The 20,880-nt window shown below is 44.7% G+C and overlaps 1 protein-coding gene across 1 annotated transcript; it reads left to right on the top strand.

Moving 5' to 3' along the window:
• Window positions 1-6,217: 6,217 nt before the first annotated feature.
• On the top strand, window positions 6,218-17,831 carry TMCC3 (transmembrane and coiled-coil domain family 3). Its single transcript, XM_004675808.2, has 3 exons — window positions 6,218-7,130; window positions 9,092-9,227; window positions 14,339-17,831. Exons 1-3 carry the CDS (start codon window positions 6,229-6,231, stop codon window positions 14,639-14,641), a joined length of 1,341 nt encoding a protein of 446 aa, XP_004675865.1. The 5' UTR covers window positions 6,218-6,228; the 3' UTR covers window positions 14,642-17,831.
• Window positions 17,832-20,880: the final 3,049 nt, after the last annotated feature.

Consider the following 20,880-nt stretch of genomic DNA (forward strand, 5'->3'; position numbering starts at 1 on the left):
TGGACAGTTTGCAAGTTAAGTGAACTCCATGTGGCAGGAGGATGACTTGCCAGCTAGCATGTATTCCCAGTAGGACAGGGAGACGAAGCTTGCATTCTTCCGGCACCTATGCAGTTAGGACAGTGCTGAGGCCCCCACTTTCCCCAGATGTGTCACCCAGCACTGGGGACAGTCTTCCCTCTCCCTAGGCAAATCCCTGGCTTATCTGCTATCAACCCTTTGCTTGTTAGGCCCGTAGGCATGCTTCTTGTCCATAGGCCCTGCCTTTCTGGTTTTTTTTTTTAAAGATTTATTTATTTGTGCATACAGAACTGGGGTCCAGGCCAGAGGTGCAGGGGCAGTGAGGGGATTCACCAGAGACAGAGTGGGGAGCAGAACAGGCAAATCTACGTAGTACACTGCTGAGGGGAGCAGCGGGCGGGCCAGGAGAGGTCTGCCGCGCCATGTGGTTCACCTCCAGACGGGGATCAAATTCATGCTGAAATGGCTTTAGCTTCTTAGTGCTGTGCCTTAACCCACTGCGTCACCAGGAAGGGCCCTCTTTCTGATTTTTACCTTCTGTTTCTCTCACTCTTGCTCAGTGATTTGTAAATACTTGGGCATGATGCCGATCAAAACAACAAACTTTGCATTTTGCCTAAATCACTGCTTTTGAAAGCACAGATGCAGAAGATGGGCTTTCAGAGTCTTATGTCAAACCTGAGATTGTGTGACTCCGGCAGCACCCCAAGGGCTGTGGGTATTAGGAAGCTGCATGGATGACAATTTAAGTTCAGCCCAGGGGAGCCTTTCTGACAGAATATTCCAAACAAGCCAAGTGTCCACACGCATGTGGATGATCGTGTTAGGGGCACAGCAGAAATGAGGTTCTCACCTGGTTGGTCACTGAACTCATCCAAATCTTTTGAAGTGTTGCATATTTCATATCTCAGTTGAGTCTCAACTAAGCTATTTATTATCTGTGAAGCTCAAACACACAAGTTTTTTTTACAAGCCTTGCTTGGCATATCAAATAGAGCGTGTGTGAAGAATACATGAATGCAGAAAATCTTGAGCACAGTGCTTGACTCACAGAAAAAGTACTCAGTCACTGTCAGAAGGGAGGCCGGTTCCGGAGACAGACCACCTGCATCTCCATCCTAGCTCCGTCCTGGACTTGCTGTCTGCCCCAGGCAGTTGACTTTTCTGCACTCTTATTATTGTAAAATAGTAGAAACTATGCGGGTGTCTCTAATAATTAAATAAGATACTGTCGGTGTCACTGGCATGAAACTTCTCCTGGACATCTGGCAGGATTGTCCTGCTTGCCCTGAACCTCCCTTGAAGTGCGGTGATACCTAAGCAGTGGGTGGAGAAGTCTCAGGCGTCTCGTCTGGGCAGAAAGTTTTTAGCGCGTTCCCTGCTCCTGCCCCGACTGCCAGCAACATCCCACGTGCTGCAAGCTGTGTCACTGCCTGGGTTCCTTCACTGATGCACAGCACACTTATTAAAATGAGTAAATCCACCTTGTAGTTTGAACCGCTGATGTTATATAAGTTTATTACCACGGCCCAGCCTAACACCTTCTGACTGGCACACCCTGGGAACAGCCTTGACTGTAGCCTGAAGTTCAATTTCAGCTAAAATGAGCAAGAGCACAGAACGTCAGCTCTGCCCACTGGGACACGTAGGCCACAAAGGCCTGTGAACACATTTGAATATTGAACGTGGAGCCTGCATCTCCATTGTGGGGCTGTCTGTAAAACCACCCTCACGTACTGTTGCCTGGGATGTGAGGCCAGTTTAAAGGACACTACTCTCTGCTCGTACAGTGGGGTCAAGCAGGGTTTCTTTAAGCAAAGGTCCGTTGTATTGGCCTTGACTAAGCAGGTGGTTATCTGTCCCTGTGTCTGATCGCTCCATGTCCCTGGATATGGCAGTCCCCTCACTGTCCCTCAGAACCTCAAGGACTCCTTACGTCTCAGTCCCCTTAGCTCTCCAGGTGTCATGCAAAATGTCATAGGAGGCAGCCCCCCTTTGGAAGCCTGAACAGTGTGTTCAGGCTGTTCTGGTGATGACTGAGTTGTGCTTGGCATCCCAGTGAGTAAGGCCTTGTCCTGGAGGATGGGATTATTGCACAGATGACTCAGTGTCAGTTTTGACGTCTGTCTAGAGCTTAGGCCTTTCCTTAGCCCTTTGTTCCAGAACATTGAGGTGACAGTGAAAATGTTTCTGCTGCCGGAAGGAAAACATGATTAGAAATGGCTTTGCACTCAGACGCTGGTGGTCCACAATTTGTGTGTGATAGCACGATGGCCAGGTCATCACAAGAGAACTGAAGGAGGCCCAGGGTCATTTTTGAAAATAGCATCATGTCTGCTAAAACAGTAGTACATGTTCATTGTGTTTTAAAACTTCAAGAATATGAAAACCAAATAGAATGGTTCCTCAAAACCACAGAGTACAAAGATAACTGCCGTTACCACTGCAGCTTATTTTTCTTTCAATTTTTACAGTACATTTTTAAATGAAATTGGGACAATTACAATAGCAAACATTTATGGAAACCATTCTCTGTGCCAGGAAGTCCTTAAACACTTTTCATGCTGTCTTATCTAGCCCTCACAACAACTCTTTCAAAAGTCATTACCTCCATATTTCAGAAGAGGAAATTGAGGCACGGAAAGGCTGTCATTTTTTAGGGGCATCCAGCTCAGAAGAGGGAGGCCAAGATGAAAATCACAGCAGCCTGTCTCCAGGGCCCAGGTCTTAACAGTTCTGTGATGCTGCTCACAGACTGCAGCCGGGAAGGCATCTTGTACAGTGTTAGCCCCAGCCTGTCTGACTCAGTCTCCTGATTCTGTGCAGCAGGAAACCAAAGCCCACAGAGTGACTTGGTTTACCTGAAAGCATGCAGGTGGCAGATTCAGGGCCAGAACTGGAGCATGTGTCTCTGAGCCACAGAGTTCATGTGCACATCAGCTCTGGACATCCGTGAACCACTGTCCTCCTCCCTGCACCCCAGTCCAGACACCAGCACCATACACTTTACACCGGTGCAGGGTCCAAACTAAGTGGGGGACAGCAGGCTCGCACAGCCTTCTCCCCAACATGTACACAAAATTTCAGATTGTGTTTGGGCATGTGTGAGCATCTAGCGATGATGTGTACAGCTGGCTCTTAATTATCCTGCCGAGCTAGGGCTATAAAGACTGAAAGGTGTGGCCCAGCCATAGCTCCAACTTCCACCCTCACCAAACATTGTTAACTGAGATTTGCTGATGAGCGGCAAGATTGATTGAATGGAGCCTTCAGTGCAGTTGTGTTCCCAACCTGGACTGTGCAGGACATGCCAAGCATTGTTATAACTTAAAGTGGGCCAGGAGTCGGCCAGTCATCAGTGCGTAAACATCTGTGTGGGTGCGAGGTCGTCCTTCCCAGCAATCGGTGAGAGAATGAGGCCACTGTATTGAGACTTGAGCTGGGTGCCGGCTGCAGTGGGCTGGAAAATAAAAGGTAGAAGGAAGGGTGATGACTTACTGCTGCGTGCACTAAGGTAAGATTTAAAAACCTCTCTGTCTCCAAAGGTGGTATGGACTTCTCAATTGAAAATACCAAGTAGGTTGATTTAAAATAACTTTACTAGATTTTATCTGAGCTCCAGAAGGATAAGAACATGTTCTTAATGAATTACACAATGTTGAGCAGAAAAAGATAAGAAGAGTACATATGTGTAGTAGACAAAACTAATGTGTGCTTAGGGGAGGGAGGGTGCAGGTGCCTGGCGGAGGTGATAGAGCATAATGGGATGTGTTATGCGGGGAAATTCTGTTCTTTTCCTTATCTGGGTCTTGGTGGTGCCAAGTGTTCAGTTTGTGAAAATTCCTCTAGTGCTATACTTATTAAATAGCCTCTACTCGATGCATCAAGTGCATTTCAATTAGCGTTTAAAATGTCCTCACTTGTAGATGTTAAAGAAAATGTCCATTTGATTGAAGTGATGTATAGTTATCTAGGTATTGGGAAAATATCACTACCTGAAATTGTCAGGTCTATATGACATAACTTCCAAGGTCTTTTCTTGATTCTATTAAAAGTAGGTCTCAAATGACTGCATTGCAGACTGTCTTAGTGTTCAGTAAGCATTTATTGATAGCCTCCTGTGAAGAGGAGAACACAAACTTAGTGTTATCACCATTTGTTCTTTTATCACTTCTAACGGCACTCAGAAAACTTTATAGAAGAAGTAGCATTTGAAATTTATCTTATAGACTGTGTGGGATTTTGAAGTGGGTAGGTGATAGATATGGTAAATACATATGTAGGAGGAAATCCATAGACAGTCAGCATACATTCTGGACACTTCAGGTTTTACAGTTCACTTAAGAGGGAAGGACTCTAGCAGGGGCAAGATAAGGCCTAACAGGTAAGACTGGGCCTTCAGCTGGCCAGGTTGTATTATTTAACTTAGGCAACCAAAGAAAGTTGCTGAGTAGTAGAGTCATATAATCAGATCAGATAGCCCCAGAGAAATGAAATTGCCAGACTTGTGATTACAGTTACCCTTAATGTCCTCTCTACCCAGAATAAACTTTTCTAGGGTTGGTGCATTCTCTGTTATTGTAATTGGAGCCCCCTCCTATTCAGGGCCACAGTGATGTCTTCCGTGCAGTTTCCTTGACCTTCCTGCGACCATCTCTGGTCATCTCTCCAGGACTTGTAAAGGTTATTACACCTTCTTTCTTTAGGCCCTATACCCAGCCCTCCTTCTTGACCAGGAAGTCACAGTTCCTTTGTCCTTTTATATACAGCCTGTTTTCTCCTCTTGCAGTGTTTTGGTATTCTCATCTCCCTGTCCTTTCCTAGGTGAGGTGGTTCTGCCAGATAAAACACCCCATGTCTCTTCTTCATGACAGGAATGTGGTGTCTTGGAGGAGAAGGGCCAAGAGGTCATGTAAACAGCCTAGTGTAAGTGGTGAAGGAGGCCAGACTCACCAACCAGGAGCTGAGTCCACTGTGCTGCTGCTGGGCTCTTCCTCTGGAAGCAAGACAGGATGGGAGTTTCCAGTGGCAAAGTAGTAATCCTTGTTGTTGGATATGGTCCACATTTGAGTCTGGGGCACTTGGACAGTATGAGCTTCCTGCATCGAAAAAAGATAACTTGTGCCGCATATATTGTCCCATTTGACAGCAAGTCAAAGCATTATTCTAATCAAAAGGTTGTTTTCTGGCACCTTTTCAAAGATTGAAGCAAATAAGAAGATGCTTCAATCTAGATGGGATGAATATTTGTTTGGAGTTGCTTTCCAGACTGTAGGATACTAAGAGTAGAATGTCCTGATTAGAAAGAAGACTAGAGTTGGGGTGATTTAAATATAAACCCTGATTCCATAAGTCTCAGATTCTACATATTATATAGGTTTATCATGTTCTTTGGCCCAGTGTTGTAGTAGGGCTCAAACCAGACAACCCTTCTGAATATCCACCGTGCATAGCACACAGATTCCATTTGCTTTTCTCTGTTTAGACCACAGACACCCCCGACCCCATGCCAGGATGCTCAATACCATGCTGCAGTTCTTTTCCCCTGATGGCCCCTGGGTGAGAAAGCTATTTCTATGGCCTTAGTATTATCAGTCTTTGTTAATCAAACTGGTTGTGACTTGGAGTTGTTTCCAGTGCTAACAAATATTGTTGTGATGTTACTTGACTATTAAATTTAATCTTGTGCCATATTATTCTATCATATCTGTTTAATGACTTCATTAAAAATGTTCTTCTGTTGATGAATGTACCTGCTGAAATTGAACTCCTTTATTTCTTTTTAAAATGTTCTCATCCATTAAATGATTAAGTTCAAAATTAGCTCTTTCCCACAGTGATGAAGTTCACTGTGCATGGGGCAGGGTGGGTATTCCAGGTACGTGGGCCCTTTGGGAAACCAGGACTGACTGGTCTGTTTGGAATCATCTGCCCTGACAACCAGCAGTTACCATCTAATCAGGCAGTATTGGCTTGGCTACCCTAGGAGAGCTGAATCTCACAGTTAGTTTGCATGCATACAGGGAGAAGTTCGGCCACCCTGTATTGAACTGGAGAAGAGTTGTAAAGATTTTTATCCTGAGGGTAGAAAATCCGGGAGTTCAAGTATCTCTGTTGTATCTGCACAGATTCCCTCACGGTAAACCTTCTCTTTGATTTCAAATCTTAAAGTTCTCTTCTCTGCTCTTTCAGGTGGAACGGCATGACATGAACACCCTGAGTCTGCCCCTGAACATCCGCCGAGGGGGTTCAGACACCAACCTTAACTTTGATGTACCAGATGGCATCCTGGACTTCCACAAGGTCAAGCTCAATGCGGACAGCCTCAAACAAAAAATTCTAAAGGTAACAGAGCAGATAAAAATCGAGCAAACATCCCGAGATGGGAATGTTGCAGAATATCTGAAACTGGTCAGCAGTGCTGACAAGCAGCAGGCTGGTCGTATCAAACAAGTCTTTGAAAAGAAGAATCAGAAGTCAGCTCACTCCATTGCCCAGCTGCAGAAGAAGTTAGAACAGTACCATAAAAAGCTCAGGGAGATTGAACAGAATGGAGCCTCCCGAAGCTCAAAGGACATTTCCAAAGACAACCTGAAGGACATCCAGCACGCCCTGAAAGATGCCCACGTCAAGTCCCGAACCGCTCCCCACAGCATGGAGAGCAGCAAATCTGGCATGCCAGGGGTATCCCTCACTCCTCCTGTGTTTGTCTTCAATAAGTCCAGAGAGTTTGCCAACTTGATCCGGAATAAGTTCGGGAGTGCCGACAACATCGCTCACTTAAAAAATTCCCTAGAGGAGTTCAGGCCCGAGGCCAGCGCCCGCGCCTACGGGGGCAGTGCCACCATCGTCAACAAACCCAAGTATGGCAGCGACGACGAGTGTTCGAGCGGCACTTCCGGCTCCGCGGACAGTAATGGGAACCAGTCCTTCGGGGCCGGGGGCGCTAGCTCCCTGGACAGCCAGGGGAAGCTCACCATGATCCTGGAGGAATTGAGGGAGATCAAGGACACCCAGGCACAGCTGGCCGAGGACATCGAGGCGCTGAAGGTGCAATTTAAGAGGGAATATGGTTTTATTTCTCAGACCCTCCAAGAGGAGAGATACAGGTATTTCAGATGGTTCTCTTAGAATTCTTTTTAGACAGGTGATTGCTAACTGCAGAGGTTTCTTGAATGTCTAATAAGCGGGTGGTTGCATTTTCCATCAAGTTGGCATTTGTGAGCCTGTAGTTCTTCTCATACTTCGCAATTCTGAGTTTTATAACTTCTGACTTATAACTTGATAGTTGAGTGCTCACTTCTGCAGCATTATGTACTAAAATTGGAATGATAGAAAAAGAGGTGTGTGGGTCTGTTCACACCTCTATATAGTCTCTGACTTATGTGCTTATTAAGTTGATTAAATAGGCTTTGTAAAAAGCTCATTATATTAATTTGTAGAGCTGTATTTGATTTTGCTCCATGATAAATGCCACTAAAAAATGACTTCATTGTCTACCAAGACAGTTTATTTAGTACATAAATCTTAGTCTTTATATGGTATTTTTTTATAAGTACTATACTTTTCCTCACTCAACCTTTCACCCAAAATATAGAGCTTTCAAGAGTAACTTGAGATTCAAGTATAAATTTAAATCTTGTAGTGTTTTGTAGGCTAACATGTATTTATTGCTTATTAAGAAATGTGTATGGCTGAGTGCGAAGTAATATTCCACCAGTTCCTCAATGAAAAGATCCCCCAAAAGGCTTCTGAGCAAAACGTATGTTAACTTCTAAAAATGTAGATAAACCCGTGAGTGCCTGTCCCGTATGCTAACATTTGCATTTAGAATTTAGCTGCATGCTGTTTCATATCCATATCTGGTTTTATGTCATGTTAATTTAGAAACAAGACTTTTATCAACTCATGATTTAGGAAACAGTATTTTCTTTTTTAACTTTCTGATTTGGGTTTCTGTGTCACATAAGAACTATTTTTGAGTCACAGCTTTTCCAGATAATATTGACATTAATTCCATCTAAATAGTTTGTCTAAATTCAAATTTTACCCCAAGTCACAAGTATCCATTTATGTAAATTTAGGGTAGTTTGTTTTCATGTTTCACATTATTATTGATGTTTGGTACTTAGCCCTCCTCTGCTTAATTGAAGAGATCTCTAAAACGCTATTTATGGCACCAGCACTGGACAGCTGTGAAGTCCTACCTGATAATAGTCATTAAATCTGTAGTAAGTTTTCTTATCTCATTTTTTAAAATGATTCTACCAAGTGACCAATATAAGCATTCTAAAACTGGCAGTGGTAAGTCATTTGAGGCTGAAGCAAGCATATTGTGCTGCTTGTTTTGTTTTTTTTAAAAAAAAATTATTAAGACTTTAAGTATAAAACAAATCCCTCTTCTCTGAAGTAGATTTGGAATAGGAGTCTTTGTATTTCTGCTACATTAGACTTACACTTTTGGAACTGCCACTTGATACGCCATAGATAACTTGTAATACATTTGATTTTTTTATTGGCATTTAAGTTCCAAAAGCTGGAAAGTATGTTCATTTTAGCACTGGGAAATGGTATAATTAGCTTGAATGCAGAGGTTCGGTCTTTCCCCGTAGACTCTGAATGAGAGCTGTGACTGTCGGCAGGGAGGCACCATGGGGGCACATGAGGGAGGGAGGGAGGGGCCACCAGGCTTCCAGCGCAGCCTTGCCTGGGCAGCGCCTGTCTCCTGTCTCCTGACCCATGTGGTAAATGTGCCAGCCAAAAAGGTGTGTCCGTCATCAGTCTGCCAGCCAGTTCGCTAGTCTGATGTGGGTGGAAAAGCCAGGTTTGGTTTGCACTAAACCTGAGCAGTGAGGAACAGTGTCAAGACTGCAGAGACCAGTCCTTTCTAGAGCTGGAATTCAGCATAAACCCAACAACATGTTCCCCAGACTCTTTTGAAAACCTCGTCTGCCAGGGGATGACAACAAACTGGGGGCACAGGGTGGTAAGATAAAAAGGATGTCCTACTAGGATTGCTGCAGAGGACTCTGAAATGTAGCGTTCAGAGTCACTTCTTCTCTTTGCAAAGGTACGAGCGACTGGAAGACCAGCTGCATGACCTGACCGACCTGCATCAGCACGAGACAGCCAACCTGAAACAGGAGCTGGCCAGCATTGAGGAGAAGGTGGCGTACCAGGCCTACGAGCGGTCACGGGACATCCAGGTGCCTCTCTTCTCACTGTTTGACACCCCCACCGGGTCTCCCCAGCCTGCAATTCATTTTAAGAACTTTAGTGCCTCTCAGTAAGCCCCGTATGATCTTCTGGCACTGGAGTAAAATGCTTTCTCTGCACAAACATTTCTTCTCTACCTTATTGATCCCATCAGTTCATGTTATTGATTTTTGAGTAAGGAGGCTAAACTGTTTACCTTCTGCCTAAATTAATCAACACATATTTATCACCCCCCAAGCATCACCTCCACCTTCCCCTTCCTTTTACCGTGACAGTTTTTAAAATGTCTAAGACATGATAGAGACCCTGCCTTTAAGAAGCTGACTGCTAGGGCTCTCCCTGGTGGCACAGTGGGTTAAAGCACCACACTATGAAGCTCACAGAAGCCACTGCAGCAAGAGTTCGATCCCCAGCCTGGGAGCTGACCCATATGGCACGGCAGACCTCTCCTGACCTGCCCACTGTTCCCCTCAGCAGTGTACTTTGTCGATCTGCCTGTTCTGTTCCCCACTCTGTCTCTGATGAATCCTCTCACTCCCACACCTCTAGCCTGTGCCCCAGTTCTGTAAGCACAGATAAATAAATTTTTTAAATCATAATAATAATAATCTGACTGCTAGGTGGAGAGACAGTAGCTCAGCTTTGCACCAGCTCAAGACAGTTGAACAAGGGCCAGCTTACAGGGCACAGACTCAGAACCACAGAAATTCAGACATGTGCCCAGGAAGCTCTGAACTGGTAGACTGGTAGCTGGCCATTTAATGTCAACACTGGGTTGACATTAGGTCACTCTGGGTCTCCTGTCTAGCAGCTGTGTGGCCCTGGACAAGCTTAAGTCTGTCTGCTCATTTGTAAAATAAGAGGTTTATAAGAATTTTAAGCACTTGGGTGTGTATCATGCCAGGTACTCGCAAAGCACTGGACATGTGTCTTCTTCCCAGTTACATCTCACAGCTACTCTTTAAGTGGTTCCTGTTACTCCCCCCATTTCTCAGGTGGAGACTTAGGCCCAGAGAGGTTAATTGACTAGGGACAAGGTTTTCCAAAGAGTCCTGGAAAAGGCAGGGCTGAAGGGGGTGGGTATAACAGGACTAGATGGAAGGAAGAGCTGACTGGATCAGGATGAACAATGGCATGTTCCAGCATTCATGTGCTCTGGCCCTACAGGGAAACAAGGTCCCTCCCCTCCCCTGCCCAGTTTTACTGAGATATAATTGACATGTAATTGTGTATTAGTTTGAGGTGTACAGAATCATGATTTGATGTGAATATATTACCAAAGGAGTTTCGTTAACACCTATCACCTTACGTTACCTGTTTTCTCGTGATGAGAGCTTTTAAGACTCATTCACCTCGTAGGTTTCACATAGGCAGCATTACCATTATTGTTTCTGGTCACGAGACTGTACAGTCCATCCTCAGTGTTTATCTTCCTTAGACCTAGGCCGTGTGGATTGCTTTTACCATGTCCCTTACCTCTCACTGCCTGCCTCCACCAGCCACTAACCTGTTTGCTGCTGCTTTGTGTTGGCCGTTTTAGATTCCACAGATAAGTGAACTTGTATGGTATTTTTTCTCTCTTTCTAATACACCTCACATAGTAAAATGCCCTCAAAGTATTTCTTCGTTGTTTCAATTTGCAAGGTTCCTTTTTATCCTTTCCATGGCTGCCTACCATCCCATATGCAGTCACGTGCTAGAACGATGTTCCCGTTGAGGAGGGACCACATACGTGGCCATGGTCCGTGCATAACCTGGGGACCACCCAGGTTTTTGTAAGTGTGTATACTCTGGGATCGCACTGTAATGAAATCACCTGTGATACACTTCTCAGAAGGTAGCCTCTCCCTTAAGTGATGCATGACTGTACAGCATATTTTCTTTCTTCATTCATCTGTCTTGTCTGTACACACATAAATTGCCTCCATGTCTTGGAGGCAAGAGCATTATTGTAAGTAATGCTGCAGTGAGGGTGGGTGGGAGGCACAGACCTCTTTGAGATAGTGATTTCATTTCCTTCCCAGACGTGGAATTAATGGATCACTTGGTGGGTCTGCTTTTTAAATTTTTTGAGGAACCTCGAAGCTGTGTTCCCTTATGGCTGTATCAATTGATGAGCCCATTGATTACCCAAAAAATGGTGTATTATTCAAGAAACGTTCAGCTTCTTTTGTACAAAATTTCCTCTATAGGCAGTGCTCTGAGGGTCACTGGTAGTTTGTTCCCTACTTTACAAGGAAGAAAACTGAAGCATAGATATGCCTGCACTGTGTGAGCTGGAATTCTGGCGCCCATGTTTTGTTCTACTCTGGGGGGAGCTGAGCTTATGCTAACCCCAGTTGTCACTAGGAACCAGAGCTGGTAGGACATGTTTGCCTCTGAAAACTGTGGTATCGAAGACACTTGGGGGGATTTCTGCCCTGCCCTGGGCTAAGAGGCTTAACCTCCCCACCAACTGGTTTCATTGTTTAAAACCAGTTTAAATGTTAAGTGTTGCCAGGTGAACAGTGTGCTCAGTATATTAGAACATTCTGTGTTAATAGAACATGTCTGGGATGGCAGGAGATGTCTGAATATGTGGTTTTCTTAATTAGTGGGATGGTTTGGGCTAACCTTGTTCTTCCTTTTGTAAAGAAAGTACTTGTGCGTTAGAAGGATAAGATAAAGGAACAGACTTCACAAGGGGAGCTTAAAAATAAGAAGAGTTCACTTCAGCATTTTCTGGTTTCATCTCCAGCTCAGAAGTACTCAGGAGGACATCTATGTGAGTGATTGGAGGGTTTCCTTGTCCAAAGAGCTACATTTACTGGCTCTGTGGGTCTTAGCTGCTCACCTATAAACAGGGGTGGTAATGAACTGTGCTTCAGGAAGCTATCAGGAAGATTTAATGGGGCAATACTTACAGTGCTAAAGCCTCTCCCTGACACATAATAAGCACCCAAAAAATAAATGCTGGCCATTGTCTTTGTAATGATGCTGAGTAGCCATATTCCTTTGGGCTTTCAGCAGTACTTCTTAACTTTTTTTTCTCTGTCCTTTTACTCTTGTAGGCAGGGGATGGAGTAATGTAAGTGAGGGTAGCTATGGCCTACAGACATGCGGGGCTCTTATTGTTTTTAAGCAACTGAGTTTTGTTTTTACCCTGGATTTCTGATTAAAAGTGTTGAAAGGATCGTCTTTTCTTCTTTCTTTGTCCCAGTTAAGTTACATACGGACCCAAGGAAGAACTACAAATTATGGAGCTGAACAATACTTAATGAAAACTATCAGGCATTAGTAAGCAGAGTGAGGCTTCTGAGGTTAAAAGCATGGGCGATAAAGAGAAAGGCCCCGGGGGGGGTAGGAGGGACAGTGGTGGCAAAGATGAAAAATAAAATAATTTTATTGCATGGAAAGTCTTTTGAACATTTTGCTTGAGGTTGCATTCCATTTGCAGACCCACTTGGAGGGCCTGGCATCTTGGTTAAAAAAAAGAAAACAAACAAGTTTATTTTTGTGGGACAGAATATCTCTTAGTGGATGCTCTGACTAAAGTTCCTTGCAATTCAAAGTTAATTTCCTTGGATTTTTCTTTTCATAAAAAAAATTTGACAGAACTATCAAGATCAGTCTGTTTCTATATGTAAAGCATCGTTCCAGTCAAAGTTGAATGGATCTTCCTCAGAAGTTAATCTGCTATCTTGTTCTGTCTAAAAGGGAGGACACCACAGACCCAAGTCTTTGGAAGGAACGTGATTCCAGGGCACATGCTTGTGATGCTGGACAGTCTGCACTTAGACTGTGAAGAACTGTGAATTGACCCCTTTTGTTGGTAGCCTGTGTGATCGGAAGTTACTATAGTAACAGAGAACTCTGTTCTTGGGCCCTTCATGCCTATTCACCAGGAAAAAAGCAAATCAATGTTGGAGCCATTATGTTGTTCAAAACCTGAAAGGATGGCTTATTTAATTGAGCAAACACCTATTGGTAAATGAGTTTTAGACAGCAGCCTAGTAAACTAAAAGGGACTCATTGTACTGCCTCTGGCTAGGCCCTTTTCTCCTCCAGAGGGGAAGGGTTTTTCTCTCAAACCTCCAATTCAGTCACTCGCACCTGTTTCTTCCACATTCAGCCAGTGTGTGCTGCCTGCTTGCCTGCCTGTCGCTGGCTGCACCCAGGGAACACAGCAACAGCCATCAGCCCAGTGTCTGTCCTCACCAAACTGCTGACTCTTGATTGGGGAGGTGGGCTCAAGGGCCTACACGTCTGGGAAGGCTTTTGACAGGACCCGATAATCAAGGTGAAGGCGGAAAGGCGAATGGGAGATTGACAGGGGAGAGAGAAGGCAGGACACACAGAATGTGCAAAGGCCCAGACATGTGCCTTTTCAGAAATGAAGCCAGGATGGCCAGGATGCAGTGAAGGCAGTGGGGGCCGGCATTAAGTGAGACAGGAGAGCGTGGTCCATGCCCAGCTTCAAACGACCATGTTCAGGATGTGTCACTCTCTCATGAAGAGGAGTGATGTCAGCTATGTATCTTTCAAAGATTGCTTTGGCTGCCATGGGGAGTAAGAAGTATAGGAAATTAGCCCAAGTTTATTGCAGGCAAGACTGGTGACCCAGAGTCTGGGGAGAGAAACATGGATCAGTGGAGTCAAGACACTGGATGTTGCACAACTGGTTTGGGTGAAGGACTGTGCAGTTCTCAGTAGTGGGGAGAAGGACTAGCAGCTGGTTGTCACCTACTCTGTGGCTGAAGGTAGTCAATCGCCCAAATGGGCGCCACCCATCTTCCAGCTTGTCCCTGAGGCCACCAACAGATGCCAGTGTCCTTACGCACTTTGTTTAAATACAGGTGGGGTCAAAATACTCAGCCACAATTCCTCGTGTGTTGTATTTTGTGACCGTACACACATGCGCATCCTGAACACGAATAACAGGATAAATGAGTCTGGAGTCTTTTGTTTGTGTCGTCGTCCTCTTGTGTCTACCACCATCATCATCACCACTGTCAGTTCAGCCGTGCGAAGCCACCTGGCCAGCCATCACTGAGCTGGCAGCTCATGTCCACCTGAGCCCAGACATGAGTGATCTCAACCACTCTCTCCCTCTTGCCCACAGGAAGCCTTGGAGTCCTGCCAGACTCGCATTTCCAAGCTGGAGCTCCACCAGCAGGAGCAGCAGGTCCTGCAGACCGACACGGTGAACGCCAAAGTCCTCCTGGGGAAATGCATCAACGTCATCCTGGCGTTCATGACCGTCATCTTAGTGTGCGTGTCCACCATCGCCAAGTTTGTCTCGCCCATGATGAAGAGCCGCCTCCACATCCTCGGCACCTTCTTTGCTGTGACTCTGCTCGCAATATTTTGTAAAAACTGGGACCATATTCTGTGTGCCATAGAGAGGATAATAATTCCCAGATGAAGCCTCTGGTTCCAGTCCTCAAAATCTTTCAAGTTTTTATTTTAATGGAAACTCTGTGCATATTACCAAATTTTTTTAACGAACGTTTGTGCCAATGGAAGATGCCAAGAAGGCCTGGGCTGTGTGTTGTAAATAACCACAATTCTCTTGAACCAGTAGCGATCGCCAGCTCAGTCCCTTTTCTTGGTTAATGTGAACCTGTTTCAAAGCCCTCCCTTCCTTGCTCACTGCCTTAATCAGACCAGATTTCCTGCCCACCTGATTAGCACAGCTTGGCAAACCTCTGGTTATTGAGCACTTGGCATAGTGGCCCAGCAAAAAGGGACCTTAAACCTCTCTCTCTCCCTCAAGTCTGTCAAAATTGAGCTTCACTGTTAAGTGATCGCATTTTCCCTTATTTTCCCTGCGTCCTGTAAGCAGCCAGGAAGTAGCAGGGCTGGGCAAGAGGACAGGTGCGACTGTGCTGAGTACCTGTCACCTGTAAGAGCACAGTTCATGCCATGTGCCTCATTCCACAGGTCCCAGGTGACCAGACTCACATTTGACACTGTCCACGGTGGTTAATCGTATGTTACTGTCTGTAACATGGAATTCTTCTAACACACCTGTTTCACCCTTCAAATGTCTAACTAGGTGTTGTTCTGTTGCACTTTAAATGATAAGATAGAGGATTTATAAATGGGGCTTTTGCTGCCTTATACCCAAGGAGCCCCACACCTGAATTGCCTGCTTACTGAATGCCCTGCCTTCAGTGCACGCAGAAGTGCTTCCAGATCCCCCTCAAACTGGCTTTAACATTAATTTGGGTTCTGGTAAACACTAGTCGGGAGTTTATGTTTCATCAAATCTGAATTGTGACACGCCCTCTGTGAGGATGGGACTCCCTTTACTCCCTGCAGGATCTCACAGAGCTTACTCAGTAAACAAAACCAAGGGATGCTCTCACTGAAGAGTTTGCTTTACGGACAGACCACTCCTAGTGTCTAATGCTGCGGTGCACTGAGGTGGGAACACTAGAAGCAGGTGGAAATTAGGGCCCTGAAGGCCAGCAAGAGTAAAATAAATTAGACCTAGAATCTAGCACCAAATGCACAGTGTCTTACTGAAATCGGTTCTAAGGTAAGAGAGTGGCCATGCTTCCGTGGGGAGGAGAGCACCAGGAAGTTAACATCTGGGGCCTGCTTGGCAGTAGTTGTTCACTGTCTTCAGCCCAGATACTTGCCTTCAGATTCCTCTCTCTGTGTGCATAAAAGAAAGAAGACATCTGGGAGACCTGAATGCAAATTGTTATTCAACTCCACCTCCCACTAACTCTGTCCTTTGTCTGAAGGTGTAGATGTGTGTGAGTGGACATTTTCTTCCAAAAGACATCAAAATTACCTGGATTTAAATTAGGTGTGATATTTTACAAATAGCTGCTCTTATGGAAATTTCCTGAAGCAATGTGACAGTGTGCTCTGGTGTGAGAGAGTATGAGAGTTGAATTCTGGTATGTGTGAGACTCCTATAGCTTAAGCCTTCTAAGTTTACAACTCACAAACTATCAACTATCATCCCTATCTAATTCCAGATTCGAGAAAACCAATAAAAACATTTCATAAAAATCCCAGGGCTATTTTGGATTTAAGGGAGAGGGAGTTACAGTCCCACCCTCTTTCTCATGGTTGTCAGACCCCGCCCCACCTTGGTCTCTCAATGTGCCTACAAATACACTGTGATCCATCAAATCCAGGGGACAGAAATGGGGTCCAGAGGAGAGGGTGGAAGGTATGCTTCCCTGTGACTCCCTGTTGTCACAGCCAGCTTGACCTGTTCCCCTTGTCCCCTTGACCACAGCCTCCACGTGAGCTGGGACTGGTTGTAAAGTATACCCTGTGTCCATCAGGGTGTGGGTTGGCTCCTCTTGGTCTCTGTGAGTCTTCTCAGGTAGCTTGGACATGCCAGAAGTCAGGCGGGCGAAGGTGCTGTTAGTGGAGAGAATGAGTGAGCACTAGCCCTCAAGGTCAAGCTCTGGGGCACGGCGAGGCTGCTCCCTATTCCTCATGTCACCACACCTCACCCCTTTGCTCAGCCTTTGTTAGACATCCCAGACTAGTGATCAGTGTCTTCTTCCCAGGTGGAGAAGTAGAGAAGAAAATGGAAAAAGCAAAGCTCTCCCGCGCCAGTCTGTAGCTGTCCACAGAAACTGCTAGAAACTGTCTCTGTGATGAATATGGTAAGGACCTACATCATGCCACCTGATCATAAATTCAAAGAACTCAGATTTCTAGTGATTCTCATTAGATGTTGAATAGCTATTTTCACTTTGATACACTCAGCCTACGTGGCACATTTAGAGTCTTGTTGAAAGTTGATGAAGCTTTTAAATAAGTCTGAGGAGACTTTGACTCAGCAGTTTATCCTTTTTCTAAGGAAGAAACCCTTTGCTACATAAGGAAGTTAAAAAGAAGTTTATAAATATTCCATTAAAAATAGGTCCAGCTATAATATGTCCTAGCATCAGATTTTTGACTTATATGTAAGTCAGCTAAACCTCCCCCACCCCCAATAGTAAACACCTTGTTCATATCTGAAGGGGAAAAACAACTGTTACTGAGAGATAGAATGTTTGATTCTAGCTCTGGATTCTATGGGTGGCATTGCTTTTGTACCTACCAGGATAATGAGAATTTGCTGAGAACAAAACAGAAACTTTAAAATTGCTCTTCTGTGGGATTTCCAGCTTGTATTTTGAGTATGATTAAGCGAGAACAAAATATTTCCCGCCCCAATTCCCTCCCCACCAAATTTGAAAGCCACAATGAAACAGTAACTAAAAGCACTTTGTTGTTGATTTTGGACTGATGAGTCCGAGCTTCCAGCATGTACTATTAGTGGTTTATCTTGTATGATTACTGTACTGCAGGGTGAAAGCTTCTGAGTCTCTACCCCATGACCTTTTAATGTTATGGTCCCTTGCTGTCAGTTAGCATCCGTGTGGTATTCGCCCTTCTGCTTTGTCACTTCTTTTCATTGCACTGTTGCCCTCATGGCTTTGCCTTATTTCTAGCCTGTCAGGCCTCATGAGTCCAATAAAGGTGATGAGGGGTAGGTTCCCTTTGTATTTTTTGGCTGGATGTTAAATACCAAATTATTTTGCATCAACTCGGATTGTATGATTTTTAAAGATTTATTTATTTGTGCATACAGAACTGGGGTACAGGCCAGAGGTGCAGGGGCGGTGAGAAGATTCACCAGAGACAGAGTGGGGAGCAGAATGGGCTGATTGATGAAGTACACTGCTGAGGGGAGCAGTGGGTGAGACAGGAGGGGTCTGCCACGCCATATGGGTCACCTCCTGGGCGGGGATGGAACGCGCACTGAAGCAGCTACAGCTAGTAGCTTCCTAGTGCTGTGTTTCAACCCATTGCACCACCAGGGAGGGCCCAGGAATACTTTTGTATTGAAAGCAAGTATAGTTGTATTGGTTTGGAAAATATTTAAATATGCTTACTAATATAAATGTGTATGATAAAACAACCTATTTTGCATACTTATAATTTTGAGGAGTGAATCAGAAAAGGAAGACAGTATTATTTTAAATTGAGGGTTTTATTTAGAAAAGAGGTATTTCAAGGAAAAGTTTAAGCCATGTGCTGAAGAAGGAATTTGTTTCAAAAGATAAATCACTGAAAGAAAGAGATCGACCTACTTACTTCAAAAGTATTTGAAACAAAAATAGTAAAGTTCATGAGTTTGTTAACCTGTAAGATGTAAAGCAGAACAAACACTAATTGTCTAAAGTCTATACAATTCTCTGTTCATAAGAAACTGGGAAGAAATGTACCTTGATTGTTTTTGGGGATGATCTGTGTGTTGCAGTGCTAATTTATTTAAAGCCTATCTGCTGTGTTTGTCCTAAGAGAAATTTTCCAACAAAATGTGCTCTGTTTAAGCTCCTTTGGGTGGTTTTTAAGTTAACAACTCTGAAAGTAGAAACTGGAAATGTTTACTGTGAGATCTGTGACAGAATTTCCATTTTGTGGAATACTGTGTAGTTTCATGTCAGCCTAAAATTGTAAATTCACTGTAGATCTTCACTCCATTCAAAGCAGGTGCCATTATTTTTTTAAATAAACACTTGATGTTAGCTTTCACATTAAAGAGCCAGATTTCTTAATTTTTCACATTTATCAGAACCCATCTCCATAGCAGACTTCTGTGTTTGTGTGTGTGGAATCAATTTTTAAAGGCAGACCCTTTTTATATAGCAGTTACAGGTTTGCAGCAAACGATCAGAAAGTACAGATTTCCTGTGTACCCCTGCCCCTCACATGCCGGGCCTCTCTGTCAACAGCCCCACAAAGGATGCATTTGTGACTGTCAGAGACCCTATAAGGAGCCTACAGGAACACTGACAGTGCATCGTTTACCTTAGAACTCACTCTTGTTCATTCAGTAGGTTTGTTGTTCCTCAAATCCTAGTGGGGGAGAGGGAGCAGGATGGATTATTCAGCCGGTCTCTAGAGTCCTGGGAAATGCACCCTCGCCTGTGGAAAGAGGAGGTATGATAGAATGCTAAAGACAAAGCAGATGCCATCGGGCTGCAGAGTGAGAAAGACGGTGACAGGTGCACACGGCCAGTGCCAGGAGAGTGAGGGGACCCCGTGGCAGAAGTTGTGCCCTTCGTGGGGGTCCTCTTGTTCGGTGCTGGGATGTTTACAAAGCACTTTACTTTTCATAGTGTGTAACTCATTGGAACGGTCCTCTGTGGGCATCACACTCCCGAACACACGGATGAAATGGACACACAAGCTTTCCCCAGGTCATGGCTAGTGAAGGGGGAGTGGGGACCCAGTCTGGGCTTTGCCTCCTCCTGATCCTGCCTTTTGGGTCCTCAGTTTCTAGGCAGTGCAGTGTTCTGAGTAGTTCTCTGTATCGGTCATCCATCACCCACCACACACAAAGTAATTAAAATGCTTGGATGATAGACAAGTTCACAGATAACATGAGCTCATCCCCTGAGCTGGAAAATAGAGCATCTTTGGTTCATTGAAAGTGTTACATGCTGTGCTGTTATTTTGCATACCTATTGTTATTTGCTATCTAAAGGTACAAATACATAAAATGGAAATGCTTGCAGTAAATCTGTGTCCAGCCCAACATATTCCCAAATGTTGATTAGGGAAATCACCAAGTTAATTTTCTTTATAAGGGGTTAGTTGAGTTCTAGACAAAAAGGAAAGGTATTGCTGTTGAATAAAGCAGTGCTTGCTTTCTGACTGAGTAACATAAAGGCTAGTAAAAAAATACTGTAGATACCTGAGAATGGCCACTGTCAACACCTTTCAACTATCTACAGCCCTACGTAGGTATGATCATGAGAGAAATTTACTGGACATACAAGACCATGGGCTACCCCAAGGCCCCATTGAGAGATACAGGATGACAATGAACATTCTGTGAGCATTTACTGTGTGCAATGCACTGTGCCAAAGGCCTTGCATGCATAATCAGACGTAATTGTCCCAACGCCCATTAGACACCATTATCCCTGAAGAACAGAAGAGGCGATTGAAGTTCAGAGTGGCCAAATAACTAGCAACATCAAGAAGCGGGTGTGGTAGAGCAATAGATTGAATGCCATGCTGTGTGACCCGGGAGCCCACATTAGTAACCATGCACAGTAGCAGCAGGGATTGAGCAGTTGGCTTCTTGCTCAGCTTCAAGAGCCCTGCAAAGGGTCACTTCCAAGGAGGCGATGCTGTGGTTGTGCCTTTGGCTGATGTGCTCTGGTGTGGGCAGTTACCTGAAGCCAGTGTCCGAGGTCTTTGTAAAGTCAGGGGCTGACAGTCCAGTGGCTGAAGAAAATAACCTGCCATTAGAGCGTCTTCTATACATTCCCTCCTACCCCTCCTTCCCCTCGCTTCCTGGGGTGTGTAATTGGCAGCTGGCTTGGCTGAGTATTTATCAGATTTTTTGCTTAGCTCTGAGATGGTGAAGTCCCTGGTGGCTTCTGCTCTGTGCTCCGTGACATCTGCTACCATCTGTGGTGGCTACCTCTGAAATTTCTCTCCTTGCTAAACAGCCAGAATTTCTCCCCTGCCAGGCCTTTCACTTGAGTAACAGTTAGCAGGAATGAGCATGAGCCGTGTTAACAGCTGTTCTTGTTGGTGGTTACTCTACTCGCCAAGGCGTTGGGAATTGAATTTTTTTTTTCCTGTTCTGTTTTAAAATAAGCGACTGAGTAGTAGAATTAA

The sequence above is a fragment of the Condylura cristata genome, unplaced genomic scaffold (genome assembly GCF_000260355.1).
Source record: "Condylura cristata isolate star-nosed mole 26May11 unplaced genomic scaffold, ConCri1.0 scaffold00004, whole genome shotgun sequence".
In the NCBI taxonomy this organism is placed as follows: Eukaryota; Metazoa; Chordata; class Mammalia; order Eulipotyphla; family Talpidae; genus Condylura; species Condylura cristata.

Bases quoted from the DNA above. Each gene is read 5' to 3' on its own strand.
- TMCC3 (XM_004675808.2), top strand. From the start codon at position 6,229: ATGAACACCCTGAGTCTGCCCCTGAACATCCGCCGAGGGGGTTCAGAC. The intron at 7,131-9,091 runs GTATTTCAGATG...CTCTTTGCAAAG, and splicing joins CTCCAAGAGGAGAGATACAG to GTACGAGCGACTGGAAGACC. The intron at 9,228-14,338 runs GTGCCTCTCTTC...TCTTGCCCACAG, and splicing joins AGCGGTCACGGGACATCCAG to GAAGCCTTGGAGTCCTGCCA.